Source organism: Plasmodium vivax, chromosome 7 (assembly GCF_000002415.2).
Source record: "Plasmodium vivax chromosome 7, whole genome shotgun sequence".
Classification (NCBI taxonomy): domain Eukaryota; phylum Apicomplexa; class Aconoidasida; order Haemosporida; family Plasmodiidae; genus Plasmodium; species Plasmodium vivax.
In genome coordinates, this window is record NC_009912.1 from 437,138 (window position 1) to 461,042 (window position 23,905).

Below are 23,905 nucleotides of genomic sequence, written 5' to 3' on the forward strand. Positions count from 1 at the left end.
ATGTTGGACCAGTACTGCTACCCGAACGTATCAAGATACTTAGAAAAGACAAACCAACACTATTGCTTCGATAAACAAAAATTAAAAGCATATACGAATAGCCCTCAATGTGTAGACAACTGTGGCAAAATCATTAAATGTTTTGGGATCCCAACAACCGTTCCATCTAAGGCTATCCCCGTAGATGTTGTAAATAGATTAAAGATAAAAACCTGTGTCATTTCGAAGAAGCAAAGAAAATTAGACAACCTATGTGGAGAAAATAAAGTGTTTCGTGTGTACAAAAATAAACAGTATTGCATTCCTCATGATCTGTTAGACATGGACCGAGTCAGCAACAGTTGTTTTAATGAAAGCAGCACGGTCATCTCCTGTGCAGGTTTTTTGGAAGATGCTGAAAAGGACATTGCATATTTTGAAGTGAATTATGAAAATTCGTTGCATTTAATTTTGTACAATTTGTGTAGTGAAGAATTGGAAGGGAATGGGGAAATGTACAGTGGGTGCCAAGACAGGTCCATATCAAATCGCAGGTGCCTACCCTGGAATTCTTTAAATATAAAAGAAATGTTAGGCACAGAATATACACATAACTATTGTAGGAACCCAGAAAAATTAACGACTATATATTGCTTTGTCAACATGAATGGATTTGTGTTTCGAGAATTTTGTGAGACAAAAAAGGAGATAATAATGAATGACATTACGTACATGAATGAAACCTTTTTCAACTTCGACGTGACGATGAAGAATGTGTCGGATTTTCGATTAGGACTCTCCAAAGGAGATTGTTCCAACGAATCTCTAAGGCCTGATGACCCTTTTAAGGAAATTATACAGGATTCTTCTGATTATACCTACCACAATGTAAATGGAGAGATAGCCGTGACCGTTTCCTTCAAAAGATTGTACATGCGGTTGTATTATAATACTCATTTCTCTATATGTGCATGCTATAGGGATTACTATTCTGATGAGAACTCCAAGACGTGTTTGCTTAGACACTATTTAACCAAGGTGGGGAATGTCCTATCGAGCAACCCCATTTTTGACTCTTCGGTGAATGTGTTTAATGTGAATAAGGAGAAATTTCTCACCATAAATGTTGACAATTGGGCTATGCACGATAGGGAGATCTACATAATGCATGGGGAGCATTCCTACGAATGTAGGAACTTACGCTTCTTGGAAAATATGTTCGCAACGGGTTTTCAAAAACTGCTTAATGTAGATATTAGCAAGTCCATTGAGAAGATAACTCCCAGTTTAGACAGATCCAAGGCCTTCTCCACTGTGTATGCCTACGCGGATAAAATTTTCGACTTGCAGACCATGGTCAAGCGAAATAAAGACTTTACCAAAGAGGACATTAAACGAGTAGGCATCGGTTGGAAGAATGCCAAAGAAGGAGATCCTCTATTCTCTTTTCACAAAATTTCCAACTTGAAAAATGGGTCCAACTTGATATGTATAAGAAATCCGTCACACAGCGCAGTCAGCTTCAGTTATGTAGGCAAAATTACTTATAATGACTACAACACTTCGAACGTAAAGTATTTTTTAAAAAAAGAAGCCACCGTTTTCGAGGATAGAGTCTTCTTGAAGGACGTGGCAAATTTTAGTCTGACCGATCACCTATTTTCCTTCAGCGCCATTTCATGCACAGATACGGATACCACCCTTTTAAAAGAATTCTCGTCAAAAATTGTAGAAGAAACGCACATTAACAGGATGAGGAAATATTCAGCCGCTTTCTTTTACAACCATTTTAAAAGCTCCTTCAGGAGTGGTCCCCGGAATGGTATACTTAGGGATGCCAAAAAAGGGAATCGCTTGTATACTTTCTCTTTACAACAGATAAGGAGGATTGGGGTTCCCCTAAATTACCTCTGTGAAAGAAAGAAACGGAATAATGCGCTTAGCTCCGTTTCGCTCGTCAACCTTTCTAACTTCATTTTCTCTCCCTATGAAGATTTCGCGCATTATTTCCATGTGAGGAGTTTGCCAGACAGCATACATAATACTTACCTGACCAGAAAAATGTTCAGGTTTGTCAGAACGCACTTTAATATCAAAGGGGGAGGGAAAGCCCCCTTCAAAATGAGCATTTTGTCTCTCTGGTCGCACGAGGAGGACAACTACGTTTCCCTTTGGTTTGTGACGTCTGAGCACTTGACTCCATTTTTTTTGATCAAGTACGACTTTTACGCCCCTACGCTTTCCTTCCTGGAGTTGGTGCCGCCAGAGGCTCCGGCCATCGATGCGGCTAAAGCGAAGGCATCTTACAGCGTCAGAACCGCCATGACTGGACTCCAAACTATGGACAACAATTCGACCTTCCCCCCGGAGAGCTCCAAAAACGCAACCAGCTCGTGGAAAAAGCCGCACGCCATTGCCTACATCTACACCTTCAGCACGAAGCAGCTAGCCATGAAGAAGTACCGAACTAGCAATTTTTATGACATCACCCTGGAGAACACTATGTATTCCGTAAAGCTTTCGAGAACAATCAGTATACATAAATTCACCTACCAAGGGGACACCTTTTTTATATTCCTGCTTAAAGGCAATATAGTATACCTCTGGAATAGCCACTTTGAAGGGATACACTTGTACGATTCGGACCTTGATGCTTTTATTAAGTCTACTCCAATTAAGATTCAGTGCCTGGGGGGTGCCACCATCACTTGTTTCGTTCTCTACGAGTTTCACCAAATTTTGTGGTTTGACCTTGTGTTGGATCCTACTATGCCGTTGAGGCCGTTGAGACCTTTGAGACCGTTGAGACCTTTGAGACCGTTGATCCCTTTGAGGGAGGCGGCCCTAAGTGGTGCAAACCCGCAGGAGAAGGGGACCCTCGAAATGAAGCAAAAGAGGAAGAATATCCCCCCCGAGCAACTCTTCATAGACAAGAATAGTGAGAATAATATTCTTGGAACCCAAACGAAGAACGTCCCATCAAGGGAGGTAAAAAGGGGATACATAAAACATATATACACGTACACAGAAGAGGACCTAGAGATAGCTTCCGAAATCGCGAGGGACATGACGGTGATAAGGAAGCTGAACGAATATATCATTTACGTCTCCAACAGTGAGTCCAACAAATTGCACATATACTCAACGGATAAGTCAGAAACAAAAATAGAGTATTACAAATATGTGAGGAATGAGCACATGTCTAGTTACAAGATAAGTTCCATTTTTAACTACTCTCATGAAGACACAAATTTTATTAACGCCTTCATAACCAAGGAGAATGAGATGCAGCATGCGTTGACGTCTTTCATGCATGAAAGGTTAATCACGACGAAAGTGAATTACAAAAATAATACGTGGCATGTGTACAATAAGCATATCGAAATTACGCCTGTCATTAAGGGGGATAGGAGACAGATAAAGTACTTTACCATAACTGATAAGAACGACTCCCTAAAGGGGCAGATTGTAGTGATCCACAAGAAAACCGGAGTAATACAAATAAAGCTGAACAGAATTGAGAAGCCACAAATTGAGTTGTTTGTGACAATGCATGGCTTATTTCATGTGACTTCTACACGTGTCCGCTTCAACGTCGTCTGCATGAATGGGCACTACTTCGAAAACAAAAAGTGCCATCCATGTCCGAAGGGCTCCTACAATAACCTTAAGGAGATCAAAAAGGATATGAAATGGTACACTCAGTGCATCCCGTGTAAGGCAAACCAAACCACCTCTGTGCTGATACCCACGAATGAGCAGCACTGCCTTTGTGACGTAGGGTATGAGTACATCATGGACCCCAAAAATCGCCACCAGTTTATTTGCTCTCCTTGTAGAATTGGCGAATATAAGGACACCATATCGAATAAGCTATGCAAAGGAAATGGGTGCATCGAGAATTCAAGCTCCTACGTGTTAGGGGCTAAAACGGAGGCAGAAAGTTTCTGCGGCTGCAACCCTGGGTACTTCCTAACCTTCGATTTGTTCGGCACCAGTGTATGTGAGAAGTGTCTGGTCCACCATTACTGTCCTAGTAAATTTGAAAAGATACAAAAGTGCCCCAAACATAACGAGACTTTACAAAGTGAGCGAACTGATTTTACCACCATAGATAGCTGCCTCTGCAAAAAGGGCTACGAACCTATTAACATGAAAAAGGTGCAGCAAAAGGGATCAAGGGAAGAGCATTATTATAACCTCTTCTTCAGTACCTACTCTTATAAGCCAAGCCAAATTGACCCCAAACATATCTGCATGGAGTGCAACATAGGTTATTACAAAGAAACCGTATCTTCAGAGAAATGTAAAAAGTGTCCCAACAAATCTATGAATAAAACGTTTGGAAGTACCACCATAGAAAGTTGCAACTCCTGTTATAGTGGTTACTACAAAGATTCGGAGAAGGTCTGTTCTAGATGCCTCCCCAACCACTTCTGCGTGGGTAGCTTTCCACCAGATGGATTGACGCAATACATTGGAGATGCAGTCATATGCCCAAATAACTCAGTCACGCAGGAGCCCAACGAGTATAATAACTCCTTTAAAGATTGCCTATGTGTAGAAGGGTATGTAAGGCACTTGCAAGAATCCTACAACTTAAATGAGCACTGCAAATTGGCTCCACTCAACTTTTACAAAGACACGGTGTCGAACGACTTGGGCACCCCTTGCCCTTCTAACAGCATCACCCTAGTGGAGGGCGCTAAATCTATTCACGAGTGCATATGCGATAAGGGCTTTTTTTACAGTAGGAAAAGGGGGATGTGTATGGAATGCCCCATAGGGTATTACTGCCCCGAGAAGAACAGCAAGAACAAATTTAAGGGGCCTATAAAATGCCCCGAAAACTCTGGAAATGTAAAAAAGGGTTCTTACGAATTGTCTAACTGCCAGTGCAACTTTGGCTACACCCCCAACGCCCCCGTCAATAAGGTTGTAAATGCGTACACATCTGTCAGGAGGCAGAATAACCGCCTTAGTAGCGAACAACCCAGTCGGTTCCCCTCATTTGTGCATTTTGGGAAAGTCCTCCCAAGGAGAAACGCCTTCATTCATGTGATTCCAAACGGGGTTGCTACTAAAGAACAGAGCGAGACACTTCAGAAGACCCCCTCCTTGCTCCTATGCAGCAGGTGCCCAAACTCCACCTACAAATCGACCATAGCGAACGAAGCCTGCCACGAGTGCCCCCCCAACAGTGTTACTCTCACGAACATTAACAATTCGGACTTCTATTTCTGCCTCTGCAACGAGGGGTACTACTTGGAAGAACAGACCTGCAAACCGTGCTCTTTCACGAAGTTGTACTGTCAAGGTGAGAGCATATTTGAAGTGCCCCCGGGCATGTACAATCAGATGATCGAGGTTATTAGGAGGCACATCGGATCGTTTGGCCCCTCCCAGGGGCGCCGATTCGTCAACTCGGTCATCCGCCAGTATAGTGTGGGTTGGGGAAAGGGGGCACACAGGGGTGGTAGTGGGAGGAAGGCGGCAAGTCAGAGGGGGGGTCACTCCAGCAGTCAGGATGGACGTGCGGACGCATCCAAGGGGGGGACTCAGGATGGATCTCAGAGCGGAGCTGCTATTCAACCCCGTGAAGGCGCGAGTCCGGGCAAAAGGCGCAGGCAGCGCGGGAGACGCAGGAGACTTCCCATCAGTAGCTACTTCGGTAAGCCGCTCCCCGTCATGATGCTGAGCCGCCTGAGCAGCATAGCGGACGCGTCGACAAGTCTCTTCCTTCAGAGGTACCAACTAGCGGGTCCTCCAAATGGACAAATGAACCAGAAAAAAAAGCAAGACAATTTAATGAACCTTCTTTTGAAGAGCTTCTTCTACAGAGACAACGACAACGTGGTGTACGCAAAGTACCAGCAGCTGGTGAAATGCCCGGATAACACGGCCATCCCGCTGGGGGTAGATTCTGCCCAAAATTATGATGACTGTAAATGCGCCAAGGGGTACTACCTAGAATCGAAAGATGTAAGCAAATCGGTTAAGGTGTGCAAACCGTGTAAAGAAGGAACATTCAAAAACTTCGTTGGAGATGAAACCTCCTGCGTGTCTTGTCCCCCCAAATCGACAAGTCTGGAAGGATCTGTCTACCCAACGCACTGCTTCTGTAAGGAGGGTTTTTTTTACAGTAAGGAAAACTGTTTGGCCTGCTTAGAAGGGGCCACATGCAAAGGAGGGTTATACCAAAACGCCATGAGTAGGATCCAATTAGGGTTAGAAAATATACACATAACTGCAGAAGATCATGTGAAGCCAGAATCTAAAAGAGGGTACTACTTAGACGAAGTTATGACAAAAAATATAGATGTAAGTGAGTGGAAGTTTATAAAGTGTCCAATTCAAGGTGCCTGTCTTGAACGAAACAAATGCCATCACAGCATGAATAATTACTTATGTGTGGAATGTGCAAAGGGGTATACCAACACCTTTATGAGATCTGTGTGTGTGAAGTGCCCAAACAACACTGTCAATATGGTTATCCTATTTTCCATATACATTACTTTTTGCTTTATCATCATCCTTATATCATACCTGAATGTGTCTTCTGGCTTTTACAGAAGGTCGATCCACTCGATTGTTATAAAAATTGCAGTCAACTACATTTCGAGCATGTTGCTGATTAACATTTTGGAAGACAAAAATTTGCTTCTGCCAGAGTTTGTTCACCAATTGTATATTCACATTACCAAGTTGATAAACGTAGGAGAGAGCAGAAGAATTATCAGCATCGACTGTCTATTGAGACATTATTTCGACTTGAGCTATGCGGACTCTTTCTTCTATTCCAGCTTGTTATTTTTTTTTATTCCGGTACTCCTCATGGGCACGTTAACCTTCATGTTGTTTGTTATTTTGAAGATATACACCCTGTTGAGGAAGAAGGCAATTGAGAACAAGCTTGACCTGCTCAGTATAGCCAAAAGGGAGAGGATTCACTTTTTGGCTAACTCCCTGGAGAAATCCTATTCCAAAGAAAGATTCATCATGATATTGAGGTATATTAAATTACAACACTACACTTGGATGGATAGAGCCTTTATCTTTTTTGAAGATATGATTCCCGTGTATGTTACCTTCCTATTTATGATTCATGCAAAGACGTCCATGAGAATGTTTCAGCTTTTCGACTGCTCCTACATTATGTACACAAAAAATTTGGGCAGATATATCCTAAGCAGGGTGAGTAGTGTGCAGTGTGATTTGAAGACGGATTATTTGAAGTTTTTCATTTTGGGTTTATCCGGAACGGTTATATGGTCCCTGGGAATTCCCCTACTCTCCTTCTTCGTCCTGTACACAAATAGGCACAATTTGTTTCAAGAAAATGTTCGCATAAAATATGGCTTCCTACACAATGGGTATTTGCCAAACAGGTGGTACTGGGAGATTATCGTCTTTGCGAGGAAGATCTTTTTTCTTTTCATCACCACAGTTGTGTTGTTCCCATCGGACGAAACGAACACTTCCAAGTTGATGCTAATTACTTTCGTGGCCATATTCTCCCTCTGCGTACACTTCATATTTCAGCCATTTGACAAGAGAAATTTTTTTACCCTAAACAAGTTGGAAAATATGAGTTTGTTCATATGGACGTCGACCATCGTGGTTACATCCATTTTGCTTTCCATCCATCTGCATGGATTCCTGAATTTTGTCATTTTGTTTTCCCTCATTTTGCTGCACGTCATGTTCACTGTGAAGCTGTTGATTTGTTTGTTCTACGAGTGCATCGATAACCTCAGGCGGAAGAAGGCCCTCTTCCACATCCCCCTTCTCAGCACCTTTGCCAAAGCGCTCGTCGACGTTGTACAGAGGAGGAAGGAGCAGGAGCCTTTAATTTACTACGACAAGGATGCAAGACAAATTTCGATTATTTTGCCTGACTGCGTTGTGCAGAAAAAAAAAAAAGTCAGGCTTTTCGCTAGCTCGTTCAGGCGAATTTTCAAAAATGTGCGCGCCTTTTGGAAAAAGGGGGTGAGGCAGTGGGGGGAAGGTCCCGACGGGGGGGGGCGCCGCGCCAGCGATGGTGGCATTTGCGGTATCTGCGGCAACTATGGCGGCTGTGACAACTGTGGCATCTGCGGCAACTATGGCAGCTGTGGAAGCACCCACGGAGGGAGCCTCTGCGGTAGCCGCGAAGGGTACGCGCAACTCACGCATGGAGCAGGGGACCCCCCGAACGACGAATCCCTGGGCAACATCCAAGGAGGTCCATCAAAAGAGGGAGTGAAAAGAAGACCAACATGTGGAGCGAAGAAGGACGAACAACATGGAAGCCTGAACGTGCAGGCAAAAAAGGGAAACAAAAATGATCACCATTTTTGCACACAAAATTTACCGGAAAACCAAAAAATGAGTTTCTTCTTTTTTCTCAAAAATAATAGCGAGTCCGTCTGCGCAAATATCAACAAGGAGCAGCGAATGTTCGCAATTGAAATTTACAAAGAATTGCTAGACATATTCATGAAGAACGTCACGTTAACGTACATTTCGGAAATCTTTTTCGAATTCATATTTAAAATTACCATCAACATAGGAAACTTGATTGACAATCTGGACCAGAAGGATAAAATATTCGTGTCCATGGATCAAGAGCAGAACTTTAAGAACATCATTCAGTGGTCTCTCGAACGGATGGAAAAATGTAGCGAAAATAAAAAGTTGGAAGAAAGCAAAATAATTAATTTGAAAAATTGTAAATATGATTGTGGTTTGCTTAATCTCGATGTCGACGCGCTGCAAGTTCCTTCCTCTCTCTTTGAAGAGGACCGGACGGAGTCCTATCGAAGCGTTGGTAAGGTGGCACGAGGGGAGTCGTCCAGCGAAACTTCTGGAAAGTTCGGCCTACGCGGAAGGGGCCCCGAACTTCAAGGTAACACGCTCGGCAAGCCCCTACGTGGCGCCATCGATGTGGTGCATCCTCGAATTGGTGAATCCTCGAATTGTTTCATCACCACACCGCCGCTGTACAAAACGCCGCTGTACAACGCCGCTCAACCCCTCGCTTCACCACCGCCTCCCCCCGCAGTGTCCGACGAAGAGAAAGAGAAACTCTTCTCGTTCTTCAGCGACGATCTCCTGGACAGGAAAATCCCCCTCTCCGAATTCTACCTAATCCTCACAGAACTCAAGCTCAAGTACAGCGGAAACCTCACTGCCTACTTCTACATGTTCAGGCTGTACAAAAAATTGGAAAAGCTCCAGGAAAGGAAGAAGCTGAGAAGGCTAAACAAGAAGCTGCGCAAGTGCCAACGAATTAGCGACACGAGGAAGAAAAAGTCCCGCGAACAAATGCTCGAGAAGGACAAAATAAAAGAAAAAACAGCGCTACTGTACAAGGAACATAAAGACCTGTCTAAAATGTTGGCGCAGCTGAAAGGGCAGTACATTAACATGAGTAGGAACGACTCGGAAAATTTTTCATCTGAGGAATTTGGAATGCCCGATATGGATGGTCACATTTCCCTTTCCAGTGGGGACTCCATCGAGGGAGTGCTTCTTTCGATGGGCTTCGATCAGAAGGAGCAAGAAAGCGACCGGGGCGAGCGCGAGTTCAAGTGAGGAGCGCGCGGAGCGGGCAAGCCCGCCAGTTGGCCGATTAGCGGTTTGGCCAAATGCCGAATTGGTGCAATTTTTTAACCAACCCCTTTTTCCGTTTCTCCCCATTTTGATATCAATTTTTTTATTTTTTAAGTCCACCGTTGCGTATCACCCCCTTCTCGTCCACGTTTGCGTTGTTTTTATTTTTTCCACTTTTGGCGCACGTCGCTGAGGTGGCCAACGTGTGATTTGTTTGTGTCTACGTGTTTACACGGTTACGCACCCCCATTTTTGTGGCTGCTTATTTCCCCCGTTGCCATAAACTAGACTAACTTCCTGCAACACCAAAAGTCACCCCCCGTGGCTAACTTTTTTTTTGCGTTATAATTCCGCGCTACTTCCCCATTTCAAGGCATCAACCTTGTTCACTTTTTTTTTTTAAGCGATACGAGAATGGCCAAACGTTACCCTGCTCAGGAAAATTGCACACACGGAAAAAAAAAAAAAAAAAAAAAAAAAATGGCTAGCTGAATAGCTAGCTGACTATGCTGCAGATAACTGCCAAACAACGGTGCGGCAACTTTTTGCGGCTTTTTTTTTTTTTTTTTTTTCCCCTTCATTTTATGTTTTTTTTTTCTTCCTTTCCTGCACACTTAAAAAATAGGAGTGCCCGCTAACCACCTCACAATCGGGGTTCAAAAAGATGGAAGAATTTTCAACGCAAAAGGGGGGGAATTTCTTGTAAGAGTTGATCAAATTATGTTCGTACGAATTTAGGAAAATACGAAGGAAGCCGATGTTGTCGTATTTGTAGCTTGAGGCATCTTTTATAAGTTTCTGAATTTCGCTTACACACCCCTTTAAATAGGAACAAATGTCCACCTCGGAGGAGGTTTTCTCGAAAAAGCGAAAATTATAACTTAAGTAATTTTTAATATCCAACAAGTTGGAGTATTTGCCAATCCGTTTCTTCGAATTGAGATAGCTCTCTTTCACTTGGGCTAAATTTTTAATTTTTTTTTTCACGCCAATGTTGATTTCGTCATTTTGGGAAAGGGTGATTTTTAAATTCTTCGTGAGGACGGCGTTAATAAGGGCCGCTTTATTTTTCTGGAAATTGTAAAAGTCAATTTTTGAAATATCTGGGTAACAAAAATTCCACGCCTTGTACTTCATGTCGTAGGAGTCCTCCTCCAAGGATTCCGAGTCCACATTGGTGTAGGAAAAATAAACAAAATAGACCATCAAAAAATCTGCGTAAAGATAGAGGATGTAATAAACTAAGGAATAAATGAATTTGCTCCTATTTTCACCACAATTTAATTTGAATCCTTTTTGCAGTGTGCCCGCCAATTCCTTGTAGCATAATGACATGACGTAATAGGTAAAGGCATATTCCTGGTCAGATGGCATGTTGGTATACAGGCTTAAGCAGCTGTAATCAATTAACACCGTGTGGAAAATGCAGTTAAAATAATTTTCCACGCTGTCCATTTCGTTGTTCATATTGTACAATTTGAAGTAGTACGTCAGGATTTTCATGAGGGTATACAATACGCACATGTCCGTGTGGAATCCGCTCAGTTTGGAGTGCTCCCTTGAGGCCAGCAAAAAGGAGAAATTTAGGACTTTCTTTAGGACTATCTCGAGATACTCCATGAACAGGTGAAATATTTTGCACAGGACTGTCAGTTTCATGCGCCTGCAGGTTACGCTCGCTGGGCTGGCGGTGCGTTCGTCGGTGCGTTGGCCATGTTCGGTGCATTTGCCATGTTCTGCGAGTTTGCCCTGTTTGGCGAGCCCCTCCTTGGGTTGGCTCCCCCCCTGGTGGGCGTCCCTACATCCCGAAACGCCGTTACTTCCACGCTCCTCATCGGACCTCCAATGGCCCATTTCCCACGGAACGCTCTCCACCCCTGCACACTCGTCGATAAATTCCTCCAACTCGGTGAACAACTCCACGAGGGAGCTCTCCTTGTGCATGTAATTTATCAAATAAGGGAAATGCAAGCGCAAATCTCGCTCCATTTTTTTAACAGCCCGAGGAGGAAAAAAAATTCCCAAAAATGATTTATATTCCTCCTCATCTGGATAAGTCAACCCCTTGTCCACATGGTACAGATGCTCCATGGCATAAAAAAACGTATCGGGGGAATAAAAAAAATTTGACAGTAACACTAGCAGAGGGGGGGAAAAACCAAAGTAACAAAGATCATTAAAAATTATAGATTTTACAAAAAAATTGGGATTCTCTTTGGACACTTCTTCTAGTATTGCATACGATTCGTTGAAAAATAAATGGAGGAAGAAACTGATAAATATATTTTGCTTCACATTTTGGGAGAATTCCTCATTTAGTCGTTTTGTGGAGGGCACATCATCCGTCTCTTCCTTTCTGTACGTGTTTAGAAAGAGGGAGTAGTAATGACCTACATCTGGGTGCTCATCGTAATCGTCCCAGTGATGGTTCGGTTCGTCCATAAGTTCATCCAGGGGGCCCCCGTTCGTGGTTATGCGCTCCGCCTGGTCGTCTTCTCGCTTGAAAGGCGAGTCCTCTTTTGATAGTTTTTCCCGTGTTGCCTCCTTTTCGGGACGTCCCGCCTTGCCATGGGGTGGGTCCCCTTGCAAACTGCGAAGAAAACGCTTCGCCTTTATCTCTTCCTTAAGTAGTAGGTCCCTCTCCAAGGGAAGGAAGTCCGCCCTTGCGTTGTTCATCACTTGTTGGATGTACCCCCTCGCAATGCACTTCACCAAAACATTCCGACTGGAGGAGTAAAATTTCACATAATGCACTACGTTCTTAACGTCTAAGAAGCTGGACTTGGCGTTTATGCGCTGGAAATGCTCCACGATGTATTCTACATCCTGGGTGACCTTTTCGTAGAAGGAGTAGCCCTCCTGCACACTCATCTTGGTCACGTGCTTAGACACACTGTTCAATTTATACATTAAAAAATATTTATTAAAATATTTCTTTCGGGTCTGTTTGTCTTGCTGGTGACAGTTGGAACCTACTTCCTTGCTGATCGTGCGTATGCATTTTAGGAGCTGCTTACAGTTTTCTTTAATCGAGTCTGTGGAGGCCTCCCTGGTTTGGAAAACGACCTGGTTTAGCACCGTGTTTAGGTGCATGGCAAACTGGATTCTTCGAAGGAGGGGCAGCAGGGGGGCAGCAGGTGGGTCTGCTAGGGGGGCAGCAGGTGGGTCTGCTAGGGGGGCAGCAGGTGGGTCTGCTAGGGGGGCAGCAGGTGGGTCTGCTAGGGGGGCAGCAGGTGGATCTGCTAGGGGGTCTTCCCCGTTGTCTCTCTCGTGGCATTCACTTGGTCCTACATTTGGGGTTTCGTTTTGGACTTCATTTTGGGCTTCTTTTTTGCCGTCATTTTGGGCTTCTTTTTTGCCGTCATTTTGGACTTCTTTTTTGTCTTCACTTTGGACTTCATTTTTGACTTCATTTTGGACTTCTTTTTTGCCTCCACCTTTTCCTCCTTCTTTTCCTCCTTCTTTTGCCCCATCTCTGTGCGCGCTCCCCTTCGTGGCTCGGCCCTTCTTCCCCCCCTCGAGCGCCCACTCGTGCCGCGCCAAAAACTTGGCGAAGCACCTCTTCACGAGAAAGAGGTTCTTCGTCACATAGCGCCTCCTGCGCCTGCAGTGGTAGATTAGCGAGTCCGTTATTTTAAGCAACCCTCCCTTGTAGTCATCCCTGTGCAGCGAGCTATTCTTTGTCACGACGTGGTCTATGACTTCCGCTGTTGATGCGTAAAGGATTAAGAACAGCTGGAAGAAGGTGAACGTGTTACATCTGAGGGAGTCCCCTTCGCACATGGAGCGGTGCGCGTGGGTTGGCGCGCCCTCGGTGGGGTTCCTTTCGGTGGGGTTCCTTTCCGTGGAATTTCCTTCCGTGGAATTCCTTTCCGTGGGGTTTCTTTCCCGGGGGGAGTGTTTATCCCCCGCGCAACTTGCACTCTCCTCCCGGGCCGCGACCTGCGCTCCTCCCCCTCTCCTCATAAGCTGAACGAACTCCCGATTGTCATTCTCAAAAATACTGACGTATATACTATCAGTGCAAAGAAACTTTATACATTTGTAAAAGACTTTTTCAAAGAAGAACGAGTCGTCATTACATTTAATAACACTTGAATGGTAGAGGAAGTAGCAACTTAGGACAGTCAAAAAGGGATGGTTCCCCAGGAGGAGCTTCACTTGTTGGAGCAGCAGGGTGTCCATAATTAGAAGCATGTCTTCCAAGCTGATATCTTCAGATACGTATTTTCTTTCTTCACATTCTTTTATTGTAATTCTCTTTTCCGGCTTGATCCCCACGTCTAATTTGTTGTCTCCCATTTCGAGCGAGCAGACGTACTTCCCGTAGGAAAAGTCGCGCACGCGGATTTCGCCTTCATCGTTCAGCTCTGAGAGAGGTGTATACGTGTTAGTGTGTGCAGTGTGCAGAGCGCAGCGTGCATAGCGCGGCGTTCGAAAGAGAAATATATGTGTTAGGGGGACGCCGCACAAAGGGGGGGTTGACCCCTAAGCACGGCAGACTATTTGCCAAACGCTTCGAACGATGTGAAAACTGCGGCGTACCTTCCACATTCCGGCGCAGCAAATCCCATATTTCGAGGTACTCCTTCTCTGCCTCCATGTCGCCAGCAGAGCGCTATGAGCATCCGAGGAGACGGCCCGCTTCGACAGGGAGGCACATAGAACATACAAATGTATGAACATATGCCTGCGCGTTTTGGCGCGTACAATCCGCAGGAGAATCCAAGTGCAGTGCTGGGGTAGGGCTTCCCACTCTTCGCAGTGAGTGCTATACCTAACCCTAAATTTGTTTCTCAAAATAGGGTTATGGGAGGGGGCACCTCTCTTTTTTGCGGGGAAAGATGCAAACCACATCGCTTGAATGGGGAGAAACGCATCCCTTACAATTTTGGATCCTGCCCCAACTGTCACATTTCGATGTACATGCGGATATGCATATGGGGTGAACTTCACCCTTCGAACGAAATGGTTAGCAAAGCGGCTTTTAAAAAAAAAAAAAAAAAATCCTCCTTTTTTGGGGTACACGTTGCTACAGTTTGGTAATTTTGCGCCATTTGTAGAGAGCACCTAAAGGTACTCAGCGTTTTTTTTTTTTTTTTTTTACCAAATTACTTTATTTTAATCATGTTGGGGGGGAATACCTTCCTCGCCCCACTCCCCCCTCATGTGCATATTCCTTTGCGTTCTACCTTAGGCTATTTCTCTTTGGCTTTTATTTTTCCCTATTTCCGATTCGTTTCGCTAGTGGAAGTGAGGACTCCTCTTTGGCTAGCTCACCGCGCTGGAGGGCCGCACATATAGAGGGGGGATTTTTAAATGCAATTTGACGTGGAACTCGTGGCAATAGTTGCGATGGCGCAGCAGGGGTGCGGAGGTTGACGCCGCTTCAACGACCAGCGGTGTAGAAGCTAAGCGACCGGGCCGGCCACCCGTCCACACACCACGTGGTGAATGGTTAACGTCGCAAAAAATTCAAAAAAAAATTAAAAAAAAAAACTTTAAAAAAAGCTACTTTAAAAATAGCTGCTGTAAAAACGGCTACTTTTAAAACAACTGCTTTAATAACAACTTTGTCAAACGCGACTCCTTTAAAAGCAACCACGTCGCCGCTTTTACAGCGATGTGGACGCGCGAAATTTTTCAACGCCTCCGCTAGCCCCAGCGAAACAAACGAGTATGCACATGTGCACAAACATGCACACGCATAAGTAGCCCCAGAAAGGTGAGGACATACCCATAAACAATGAGGAAAAAAATGGAAGTGGACCTTCGGCGTGCCCTTTTACACGTCCTATCCTATTGGTATGTTACAACGCTTCGCTAGCAGCTTTTTTTTTTTTTTTTTTTTGAGGACTCTTTTACTTTACCAGGTACCTCTCCCCCCTGTGTAAGCGCCTCAACCCGGGAGAGTGGCTCGTCCCACCTAAATGCACAATCCTTTTAGCAGACGGTTTGCCTAAAAAAGAAAGTACGTCTTTACATTAAGCATATTTCTATGAACAGGATTATCATATTCGTGAATTTACATGGTTGTCACTTTTTTTTTTTTTTTTTTTTGGTACTTCGCTCTTGGGTGCGTCTCTTAATCCTCTGTGCGGCACGGTAGTACGCCCTTTCGCCGATTTGTCGGTCACCCCTTTTGTGTTTTCCTTCCCCACTTTGACCGCGTGCCCGGTTAACCTATTCGCTCTGTTGGTGGAGACGTCCGCCCGACTGCCCTGCTTGTGCTTTGCGAGTTGCAAAAGGTTGTGGTCGAGGAGGTGCTTCTGCTTTAGAGATTTGCTGCATTTCTTGGGGGGCCAGCAGGTTGGGAGGAGCGTAACGGCAGTTGCCCAAGCAAGGGGCACAGCGGAGAGGGAGCAAAAAAGAGAGAGTCACACACACGTATACACGCACATGCACACCGCTCATGTCTTACGTTCTTCATCTCGTCGATATCCTTTTTTATCTCGATTTTTCTTCGGGAAAAAAAAAAAAAAAAATACAACCAGTCAGTCGTTGCACGTTCGAGCTAGCGGTGTGCATTCATATGCGCATCCGCACCTCACATGCAAACATGCTTGTGATGGGTTGAAACAAATTCTTTTAAATACTTCTTCTCCTGCACGTTTATGTCAAGTTTCATTTTCTGTATGTTCACGGACATGTTAACAATTTCGTAGTTAATCGACTCGTCAATCTTTTTGTAGTACTTAAGCTGTCCATCCATATTTTCGTTTTCCTTTTTGATCGATTGGAGGTCTGCAGGAGAGGGGGATGTGTGGGTGCGAAGTGAATAGCGGCACACTCGCTGCTGCAAATTGTCTTCCATTTTTGCAGGTGAAAACATGTGGAGTGTGCACAAGTGAGATGGGCACCTCATTCGTGCCTTTCGCCCGTGTGGCGCACCCATCTTGAGCGCCACGAGATCATCCTGGTGCTTCTGCAGCTGCTCCTTTTTGGTGCTGCTGAGCTTTTCTTTATAAATTAAAATTTCGTGAATTTTTATCAAGTCCTTCAACTCGTGGACCATCCCAGCGATATTGCTGGAGAATGTCTTCAAATGGTCAAACCGTTTTTCCATGTTCAAGTTGGACGACGCTGCGTTCTGCATTTTGCTCTTCTCGGGGGGAGGTCTCCCTTTTGTGTCACTGTGTGTTTGTTCCTTTGCTAGGTTTGCCCCCTCCAATCGTTCCTCCTCCCTTTTTCTTTTTTTTTTAATATCACTAGTGGGATGACTACTTCGGGTGAGCAGCGTGGCGTGGCATATGCACATGAGGTGTCGCACCGCGGTGGGTAAGTTGCCTAGCGGAAGTAGAACTCAGAGAAGCTGCCTGGTGGATTTATCTTTTCATGACCCACTTGTGTGCTTCGTATGCAGAAAAGCAGCGTTAACAGCAGCGTTAGCAAAAATTCCCGCTTAACCTCTCCCCTGTCCGTGAAATGGTCCCCCTTTTTGGTGAACATTCCATCGGATGAGGATATGACCTTTCAGTTTTTTTCGCGTACCACAAGAAATGACACTTCAGTTGTGTCTTAATTGCATTTTCATACGTTGCAGTTTATTTGCAAATTTGCTCGTCGTTGTCGCTGCTTCCCTGTGTGGCACTTTAACTTTTTTTTTTTTTTTTTTTTTTTTTTAATACATGCAAAAAAAAAGCTACCCCGTACATGCTCAGAAAAAAAAAAAAAAAATCGACAAGGTAAACGGGGAAAATTGCGTGTAATAGGTATCCCACTCTGCCTACAATTTAACGAGTTGTAAATCCAAATGGGAGTAGCGGCAAATTCGCCCCTCATTTTGTTCAGCTTATCCCTGTTCACACACAACTGGGCTGTGGACGGACTGCCAACTGTGTGTGTGGGGGGATACATAAGTTAGCTCTTTGGTAATACCACATTGGGAGAATAGGCAGAAGGAACAAAGCACACGTAACAATGGGACCCACGTGCTATTACTACAAGGGAATTCCCCTTGAAATGGTAATTTTTCCAACCTGCCTAACCTTTGCGGGATGTACAAAGTAGCAAAACGTTTGAAGGTTGCTACACCCCATTGTGACTAGCGAAAAAAATTTTCACCTTAACAGAAGAGAAAAAAAAAAAAAAAAAAAAAAAAAAAAAATTGCACAATTATAATAACGGCGCCCCCTTTCTGCAAAGCCACAAAATGTGAGCAAACATTTGGGTAAAAAAGGTGTGGTGATAAGAGGAGGAGAAAAAATCTCCAAAAAGGGGAGGAACTCCTCACGACGACCCGAGGTGGCGAACAAATGTACGGGTCCCCTTCAGCAGAGTTCCAAATATCACATTTGAGCGGAGCTTACACGACACGGGGACTACACAGTTAAGCACCTCCGTTTGCTTGTAAGGAGCATTCCTCTGCGCATAAGTGACAGGTTGCGTGTTCCTTCCTCCTTCACGCTTATGCTGTTTGTGCTGAGAGAAAAAAGAACCATTTCATGTAAGTCGAGCCTAATGGGGGTATACCCAGGCGAGCCCAAAATTGCGACTCCGCATTTGGTGACAAACTGGTGATGAAGTAAATTTGTTTTTTTTTTTTTTCCCTTCTCGTGGATCACCATTTGGAAACGCAGTAAAATTAAGTAACCGATTTGATGACTCATTTACGTATGTACGTGCATATATGTAGTTTTTTTTTTTTTTTTTTTTTTTTTTTATGGGAACAGATTGCTCAGTTCTGTACACGTGCCGACTAAACTGATTAATGGAGGAGTGTTGCGTGGGCCAAACTTTTGAACCCGTGGGGGGAAGCACCAACCGCTTGTGTAATTGAGTGTGCTGCCGGTCGAGGAGCCTTCCTTCCAGGACACACCCCTGCACATACATACGCATGCGTGTACGTGTACGCCTACGTGCTGACCCTTTTGGAAAAGGGGAAACTTGAAAGTAGGCCGACGCATGAATGCAAAGGCGGAGATTTGCAGCCCTGCTTTGGCACAAACCCAGGGGGACTCAGGGACAGGGGTAAGTAGGAACGGACCAGTACCTCTGCGTGTAGGAATGTGCGTAATAAATGGGTACATATATACATGTGCACATGTGAAAGATTAGTTCCAGCGAAACGGTCGCAGTAGGACAGCCTGGGGGGTAGCGGCGTGCAACTCATTTGTACGAAGCAAAAACGAGGGGGGTGCAAGGCATCTGCAAAGGGTTGGCTTCCACCACACGATGGTATATAAGCCATGTCGAGGTGTCATGCGCGCAGAGAATTGCATCTTTCCGCCCCGTCGCTCCCCCGTTAAGCGCACTTCCCCACCGTGATGCAGCTCGGCCGCACATGCACATGAAAGGAAACGGCAAAATCGCATTCTGTGCTCTATTACTATTTACCGTTTTTAACATCCAAGCAAGAAAAAGCAACCGACTTTCGGAGGGCACCACCTTGAGGGGCGCGACAAACAACTGGAGGGGCAGAAGCATCACCCCTAATCATCCCTTTACATGCAACTGTAAATTAAAAACACCAAAAGGATCTTTTAAATTCATTAATTTTTGGGAAAGTAGGAAGCCAAATTATATGAACCATGCGGGGCACCCATCCACGAGGCAACTTCCTGTGCGTCCTCCAAGGGACATGTGGAAGGAAGATTCTCGCAAAAGTGGGTTCACCTCATTACAGAAGAGAAGCGGAGGTACACTCATTTTCCCCATGCGGGGTGCCATCAGGTGTTCCTTTTTGTTTAACAAATGTGATGGGTTCTGCGGCAATTACGCGCGAAGGGTGAGCAGGGCCCAGAAGAATTACACGTCGGAAGGTGGCAACTTTGTGGCACTCGAAAAGGTGGAGTTACTGTCGCCTGACTTGGTCAGGTATAAATATGCCCCCCCTTGGGGCGAAGCGAGCACAGGAAGGGGGGACACAGCAAAGGGGCAGATCGGATGGGGGGACATTAGAAGACGTGATTTTTCCCTGCCTGCCTTGCCACGGGGAGGCGCCGCAGTTGTATCTTCCCCGGAAGTGGACCCCACCTCTACAATCGCTTCCATCTCGGATGCCCCCCCCACGCGAGGAAATTTCTACACACCCTGCGTGGTGGGCAAGCGGGGCACAGACGATGCAGGCGGTCCCCCGCGCAGTGCAGCCTACGGGTCGGCCCTCAGGACAACTGAGTGTGGCAGTTGGGTTGGGTCTCCGCCGGAGGTTTGCAGCAGAGGTGGGGCCCAATCTGCTGCCCAATCTGCTTCCCCATCTGCTACCCCATCTACTGCCCCATCTACTGCCCAGGATGCTGCCCAATCCACCGCTCAACCCTCCGAAGGAAGGACAAAGAAAAAACGAGTGCTGTCCGAGGAGGCCAAACGAAGCATGCGAGAAAAGCTTCGTGCCATCATGCGGAGCAAATGGAGGGAGCCAGAGTTTCGCAAAAAGATGATGAAGTCTTTTAAGAAGAGGGGCCTTGAACACAACAAAAAAATATCGGAGGCCGTGAAAAACAAATGGCAAAATGACGTGAATTATAAAAAGAAAACGTTGGATGGCCAACGGAGGTACTTCATCAGACGATATAAAAACAAAAAGATAGCCGCCATTTCAGATAAAACGAGGGAGAAGATATCCAAAGCGATGAAGCAATACTGGGTGAACAAAAATAAGTTTGCAAAAACGCAAGTTAACAATTTGCAGCACATCCAGAAGCGGAAGAAAAAGCACAAGAAGGTTTGGGAGGATATTTACTCCCTTATATTAAATCAGAAGGTGGGCGACTTCGGCGGCTATCAGTCGTCTTTGCACCACAACTTGTCGATCAATTTGCAGGCCGCGCTTAACTGACCCGGATGGGGGCGACTAAACGGGGCGCCATACAAAATCGATAAGGAGACGACGGCGCGGCGACCGCTCCGTTTCGCCAGCCCTGAGTGTATGCCACTGTGCCTGACTGATGCCTTTTTTTTAGCCTTTTTTTGGCCTTTCTTTTGACACTTATTTTGACACATTTTTTTTGACATTTTTTTTCGCCTTTTTTTCGCCTTTCCAACGAGTGACTCCCTCCTCGTAACCGCTTCACACATCCCCAATTTAGAAAAGTGCCCCCTGACAGAAGGGGAAAAAATAAAAAAAAAAAAAAAAAAAACACACAACAGGGAAGAGCATAGTACAGTTGAGCAGAGATCCAGGGAAGGCCCCAACAATGTGACTCCTTTTTCCACCCCCTCCGTGTAAATGCAAAAACGGTTCGGCTTCACAATGGGGATGCTTCCTCGTAGCTCCATCTCTAGTTTAGTATCCTCCGCGGCTGCGCTGTGCAATTGGCATGCTGCCACGATCACAGCGTTATATCGCTTCTTCCCTGTGTAAAGGTGATATATACGCCCTTTCTGCGTGACTCCCCCCGAGGGCTGCCAACCACGCACACATTTGCTCATTCGCGTGTAGGGGCATGTTGACCAACGGCGCGTGAGGGAGGACCGAAAGAAGATAGCGCTCTCCATGGATATGCAAGCAGACGAACCGCTCGCACCTCTGATTCCAATTGCCTTTTAATGATTCATGCCTGGGCAATCAAAAGGGCGCTGTGCATTTTTATCCTCATCAATTGTGTGCTAAAATTAGAGCGTTCGCTTAAAGTAACGTGGAAATCGAAAAGGGGATTTCACACCCCAGTGGACGGCGCAAATGGCTGCGAACGGGAGTGGAAACGGAGAGGGGTGTTCTTTAGCATTCGGAGGGGAAGCAACAGGAAGGCCGCTAGATTAAGGAAGGCCTTTAGAGGAGTGGGCACTGGTGGGAGACCGCTCTTTCGCGGCGGGAAATTCATTCCACTGTTTCTGTTGCGGGATTGCCAACGCAGTGGTTTAAACGAAAATCAATATAAGTTAACGGGCAGGCGGTGTAGCAGCCGTTTGGAAGTCGCCCCCAGGAGAGGGAATGGCTTACCATTCGAGCGGCGAAGTGGTGGAGCGATCGGTGCAACGGGGCAGTTGGAGGATGGCGGCCCCGATGGAGGGTCCCCCCCCGGGGTGCAAGCAAACACGAGTAGGAGGAGCCACAGCAGCGGCTGCAGCAGTAGCGGAAGCGACGGGGGAGGAGCCCCCGAGCACCCCCAACAAAACGTGCGCAACTTCTGCATCCTGGCGCACATCGACAGCGGGAAATCTACCCTGGCGGATCGCTTCCTAGAATTAACCAAAACGATAAAAAAGAAGAAGATGCAGGACCAGTTCCTCGACATGATGTCGCTGGAGCGAGAGAAGGGAATCACCATAAAGCTGAAGGCAGTGCGGATGAACTACCAGAATTATATTTTCAATTTGATAGATACACCGGGACACTTTGATTTCTACCATGAGGTAAAAAGGTCGCTGAGTGTATGCGAAGGAGCCATCCTACTGATTGATGGGAGCAAAGGGATTCAGTCGCAGACCCTTAACATATTTCTGGAGCTGCAAAAACATAATTTAAAAATCATTCCGGTGATAAATAAAATCGACCTGAACGTGTGCAGGTTGGACGAAATAGAAACCGATTTGTTGAGCAAATTTCATTTTATGAAGAAAGACATTTTACACATCTCTGCGAAATATGCACAGGGAGTTGAGTCCCTTTTTCAGAGAATCGTTTCTGACATCCCCTGTCCTGCCATCAAATCGAATGCCTTCTTTAGGGCCATCGTTTTTGACTCCTTCTATGACCAGTACAAGGGGGTAATATTAATCATTAAAGTGCTAAATGGGGTGCTAACAAAAAAAACGGAAGTTTTTTTCATTCAGAGCGAAAAGACCTCCATCATTCAGGAGGTTGGGTACCTCACGCCGGACATGAAACCCACGGAGAGTATACGGCAAGGGGACATTGCGTACGTCTCATGCAATATGAGGAAGTGCGACGATGTGCAGATCAGCGAGACGATCGTCAGCAGGGATATTGTTAAGATGAATGCGCATCGCAAACTTGTGGTCGATTTGGACCGCCTCGGCGGGGAGCGCACCGGTGAAGCGCATACTAATGTGACGCGTTGCGGTGTGGAATCCTTGCGGGGCGCCGCCCCACCGGTGGAGATGCATACCGAACGAGAAATCCACCTGGAGCAGATGGCCGCGTCCAAGGTGGACGTCTCGTACCCCGTGGTGTTCTGCAACATTTACAGCGTCAGCGACAAGCAGGCCAACGAACTGGAGGCGGCCCTGAACAAGCTGAAGCTGAACGACGCGTCCTTTTCCTTCAAACCCGACGTCTGTGAGACGTTGGGGAAGGGGTTCAAGTGCGGGTTTAACGGGCTGTTGCACCTTAACATAATCCAGGAGCGGATCAAACGGGAGTACGGCGTCGAGACGATTGTGACTGCCCCGTCTGTGAATTACCTGGTGAGGGTCAAGGAGAGGGGCATCGACAAGCAGCTGCGGGAGAGGCTGGTTGATGCGCGCTTCGACATAGCGCACGTTAATGTGGCAGCGGGTGGGAGCGGTGATGGGAGAGCTGACGGAAGCGCCGATGGGAGTGCTGACGGAAGCGCCGATGGGAGTGGTGACAGCAGCGCCCATGGCAGTAGTGATAGACGCGGTGCCGGCTGCGCCCGTGGGAGTGACGATATCATCGGAAATAACCCCCCTGAGGGACTCTACTACATGACGAGCAACGTGAACGATATCCCCCAGAAAAATTACGTCCAGGGAATATACGAGCCGTACGTGCGAACGAGCATCGTGACGCCGGAGGAGTACCAAAAGCATATCATGGCGGAGTGTTTCCAGAGGAGAGGGATTTTTATAAAAAAGGAAAACATAAACAGTCATGTCATCTTCCATTTCGACATGCCATTGTCTGAAATATTAATTAATTTTTTAGACCAAATAAAGTCCTGCACAAAGGGCTATGGGTCCATGAGCTACGAAAGTTATATAACGTATAGGGAAAGCGATTTGCACAAAATTAATATATACGTGAATAATAGGAGCATCGACTCCTTGTCTTTCCTCGCTCATAAATTAAATTACCAGGAGAAGGGGAAACGAATAGTTTTAAAATTAAAAGAAATGATAAAGCCTCATCAGTTCCTTGTTGTCATTCAGGCAGGTGTGGGCACCAGGATCTTCGCCTCGGAGAGGATCAACCCGATCAGGAAGAATGTCACGGCCAAATGCTACGGGGGGGACATCACACGGCGGAGGAAGTTGCTCGAGAAGCAAAGCGCGGGCAAGAAAAAGATGTTCAGCATCGGCAAGGTGAAGCTCCCTCCGAATATGTTCACCAAGCTGTTCGATTTGAAGGCACAGTGAGGGGGGGGTGGTCACCGCCGAAAAGGTGAGGTAGCTAAGGGGACCACGCGGAAGGGGTGTAACTCCTTTCACCGCCATGTTTTTTTTTCCCCCCCTTGTGGATATATTTTCC

At 45.9% G+C, this 23,905-nt stretch overlaps 5 protein-coding genes across 5 annotated transcripts, besides 10 other annotated features; 3 read left to right on the top strand and 2 right to left on the bottom strand.

Moving 5' to 3' along the window:
* PVX_099005 (cysteine repeat modular protein, putative) lies at nt 1–9,555 on the top strand (the record flags this gene model as incomplete). Its single annotated transcript, XM_001614600.1, has 2 exons — nt 1–8,866; nt 9,023–9,555. The coding sequence occupies 2 exons, from the start codon at nt 1–3 to the stop codon at nt 9,553–9,555; spliced, it is 9,399 nt and encodes a 3,132-aa protein (XP_001614650.1).
* Nucleotides 8,762–8,781: a microsatellite.
* Nucleotides 9,556–10,155: 600 nt separating the features above from the next.
* PVX_099010 (hypothetical protein, conserved) lies at nt 10,156–14,562 on the bottom strand (the record flags this gene model as incomplete). Its single annotated transcript, XM_001614601.1, has 2 exons — nt 14,119–14,562; nt 10,156–13,943 (listed from the first exon to the last, which is right to left on the bottom strand). Exons 1-2 carry the CDS (start codon nt 14,174–14,176, stop codon nt 10,156–10,158), a joined length of 3,846 nt encoding a protein of 1,281 aa, XP_001614651.1. The 5' UTR covers nt 14,177–14,562.
* Nucleotides 10,698–10,717: a microsatellite.
* Nucleotides 11,081–11,104: a microsatellite.
* Nucleotides 11,934–11,964: a microsatellite.
* Nucleotides 12,107–12,135: a microsatellite.
* Nucleotides 12,416–12,485: a microsatellite.
* Nucleotides 13,070–13,094: a microsatellite.
* Nucleotides 13,356–13,394: a microsatellite.
* A 415-nt stretch (nt 14,563–14,977) lies between the features above and the next one.
* Nucleotides 14,978–17,162, bottom strand: PVX_099015 (hypothetical protein, conserved). The gene is made up of 4 exons (XM_001614602.1): nt 16,465–17,162; nt 16,170–16,317; nt 15,995–16,034; nt 14,978–15,532 (listed from the first exon to the last, which is right to left on the bottom strand). Exons 1-4 carry the CDS (start codon nt 16,829–16,831, stop codon nt 15,500–15,502), a joined length of 588 nt encoding a protein of 195 aa, XP_001614652.1. The 5' UTR covers nt 16,832–17,162; the 3' UTR covers nt 14,978–15,499.
* Nucleotides 16,630–16,652: a microsatellite.
* Nucleotides 17,163–19,948: 2,786 nt separating the features above from the next.
* On the top strand, nt 19,949–20,350 carry PVX_099020 (hypothetical protein, conserved; the record flags this gene model as incomplete). Its single annotated transcript, XM_001614603.1, has 1 exon — nt 19,949–20,350. The coding sequence occupies one exon, from the start codon at nt 19,949–19,951 to the stop codon at nt 20,348–20,350; it is 402 nt and encodes a 133-aa protein (XP_001614653.1).
* A 710-nt stretch (nt 20,351–21,060) lies between these two features.
* Nucleotides 21,061–23,815, top strand: PVX_099025 (GTP-binding protein, putative; the record flags this gene model as incomplete). Its single annotated transcript, XM_001614604.1, has 1 exon — nt 21,061–23,815. The coding sequence occupies one exon, from the start codon at nt 21,061–21,063 to the stop codon at nt 23,791–23,793; it is 2,733 nt and encodes a 910-aa protein (XP_001614654.1). The 3' UTR covers nt 23,794–23,815.
* Nucleotides 22,596–22,620: a microsatellite.
* Nucleotides 23,816–23,905: the final 90 nt, after the last annotated feature.